General features: G+C 27.6%; 1 protein-coding gene across 1 annotated transcript in view; it reads right to left on the bottom strand.

Annotated features, from left to right (window-relative positions):
* Positions 1-2624: 2624 nt before the first annotated feature.
* The window catches only part of LOC100305356 (CC-NBS-LRR class disease resistance protein), a 4843-nt gene continuing 4457 nt past the window's right edge, over positions 2625-3010 (bottom strand). Inside the window, exon 3 of the mRNA NM_001250995.1 lies at positions 2625-2866. Coding sequence (NP_001237924.1) covers positions 2625-2866 — 242 coding nt within the window. The remainder of the gene's footprint in view (positions 2867-3010) is intronic.

Consider the following 3010-nt stretch of genomic DNA (forward strand, 5'->3'; position numbering starts at 1 on the left):
TCCACGTTTAAATATGTCATTTTATTAATTCTTCCTTTATAAAGCTTCTAAAATTCTCTTTAAAAAAAGGCTGTTAAAATTAGGGTATTAAAACAACTACGATCAAATGAACTATATATTAGTTGTTTGCCGGCATTATATTATCGTGAGTATATATATTATTTTAGTAAAAGGTTGTGAGTTGAAATTATAGTAACAATTTTTTCAATATTAAAAAGAGTTTGCGTTATATTATTTGAAAAAAAATGTTTTGGTGCAAAATAAAGTAAAAAAAAACTTATTTAAACGACGAGGGATAGAAGTAAAACAGATAATATAAAAAGTTTCTCTGAGAATTACAATCCTATGCAGTTCCATTCCAATTATAAAAAATTTCGATCTATCATTTTATGATAAAATAATATAAAAACACATAATTAAATTAAACTGGTTAGTTTTTAAATCAAATTATATTTGATGCTGAAGTGGACTCGTATTAATTGATTCCTCCCCCTATGATCCAATCAGAGGCATGCTACATAGGCATCTGTTCTGTCAGTTTGCACTTTTGCAGTATAAATGTCCTACATTCCTTCGTATTCGCATACTCACAAATGTCCGAAGCTTCCTACATTGGGATTCTCACGATATCTCACTAAAATTATATATAGAATATAATATTTTTGTAATTTCTAATAAATATTTAAGTTGTGTGTTGTTTTCTAATAATTTTTTTCTTTTTATTTTTTAACAAAATATTTTTTTTTGTCTTTAATACTTATTTTAGTCCTTAATAAAAATTAGTGAATTTTATTTTATTTTTTGATAATTTTTTCTTTTATTATTAGTTCCTTTATAAAAGACTAATAATAAATAATTTTTTTTATCACAATATAAATAAAAAATTTATTAATTTATTAGACACTAAAAATAGTATCAAAAACAAAAATAATTTTTATTTTATTTTATATATATATATAATTTATTTTACTAAAATACGTTTTGGTCTTTTATTTTTTTAAAATTTAATATAATCAAATTTGAGCTAATATTTTTCTTTTAAAACAATATTTTTTTTCAAAAAATATGAAATTTATCTCATTAGGTTTTGTTTAATTCAATGATACAAAAGTAGGAGACAAACATCACAATTAGGTAAATTTCATATTAGATTACCTTATGTCATTGTTTATATAGATTTTTTTAGGTCCTTGAGCAATTACTTGATATAAGCGTCATTAACGGTGGCAAGGATGGTAGGATTTCTATCTTTTCTTATCTTTGAGGCGAGAAGATAAACTTTCTTCTTTTCCTTATTTATGATGGTTGAGTATGAATAGTACACATGTCTTTCAAGCTTTGAAATAGGATAAAAGAGCTTAAGTAACTCGATTGTCTTTTGAATAAGTGTCCTATTATATACTTGTTCGGGTATTACAAGCGGATTTGTAGCGTATGAAAAGTACTCATGTCCCCAAACTCTAAGCTTGAGGTAATGAAAGAGCTTATAAGATGTTTTCGTATACAGTTGATCTTCATTATGCCCTAGTAACTATTCATACTAGTCGAGTTATAGGTACTTTGAGCTTGTGGTTGATCTAAGGATGCTCAAGGCACTTAGCCGAGCTCAAGATGCTTTGGGAACACGACAAAGCTAAAGATACTCAAGGCATGAAGCTGAGATGAAGATGCTCTAGGCACGAGGTCGGGATAAAACAAGGTTGAGCTTAACACTTTATTGGATTTATATTTTTAGTTTCTAATTTAAATTTTGACCAGTCAAAGTCTCTAAAATTTTTCTACATCACCATTTTTAGTCCTTGCATTAAATTAATTGATAACTCAACAACAATGTTAATAACCTAATGACTTGTTACATCATCAATTTAATAGGACAATCACGTCAAATTTAAACATGTTTTTTAATTCCTCATCCATTTAGTTCAATTGATGACGCTAAACTAAATGAGAGATTAAAAATATAAATTATCAAAAAAAATTATACATAATTATCTTGTTAACTATTAAAATTTAAATTAGGGATAAAAACATAAATCCAAAAAAAAGTTGAGAAATTTTGATGAATTAAAATTTATATTAGAGCTAAAAGTATAAATCTGAAAAGTTTAAGAATCAAAGATATTAAGCCCTTTCGTCAATGTTAATGTACAGAGGATCCAAAATTCCCTCAACGTGTCAGGCATTCTCTTTAACACCCAATAATGTACTATAATATTAGTGAATGTTAGTCTAAAATTTTTTCCCACCGTGTTTACAATTTGAACTTCTATATTCTAAGAACCTATTCCTTTAATAAGTGGATGAAAGTCATGAAACTATATTGGTGAGCCTAATCTAATCTAATGAAAAAGTGTGTGGTTAGCAAGGATCGCTTTTAATAACGTGTTTATCTTACAACGAAAGGTATTAAATGGGTAAAATAAAAAGACAATTAAAACTAGATGTGACACATAAACTTATTTTTCGATGGAGCAAAAACATGCTAAGAGAATGGATTAAGTGTCAGGTAATTCAGTATCATATTAATATATTACAAATAGAAGATGGGCTAAATGAAAACCATTAATTATTTAATAGACTAAATAATGCATACACCATCATCTAATAATAAACTATCATGCATGTCATAGTTCATCAATTATATCAGCTTTGATGTTAGTCAACTTAGTCAGTTCATAGATCACCATTGAGCAGCTTGCAGGGTACTCAGATATGTAAAGAACTCTCCAGCAGCAGGTCTTTAAGTTCTTCTCAGCAAAAACTGATAACAAATTGAAAGAATTTTCAAATTCCCATTTTGGAGCCTGCCAAGACACTTGTAGAACAATCACTGGTTTTGGTTTTCTGTTAGGAACATCACCAGTTTCTTGGAAAAGCAAAAAATAGACTACAGTATCTAAATCCTCATCTGAGCTATATATTATAGAAGCTACATGTGAAGCCCAAATATTGGGCTCATCTACTGCTGCATGGTTTTCAATTAAACAATATGTCCAGCTGTCATTTATTG

This window comes from Glycine max, chromosome 15, assembly GCF_000004515.6.
Source record: "Glycine max cultivar Williams 82 chromosome 15, Glycine_max_v4.0, whole genome shotgun sequence".
NCBI classification, from domain to species: domain Eukaryota; kingdom Viridiplantae; phylum Streptophyta; class Magnoliopsida; order Fabales; family Fabaceae; genus Glycine; species Glycine max.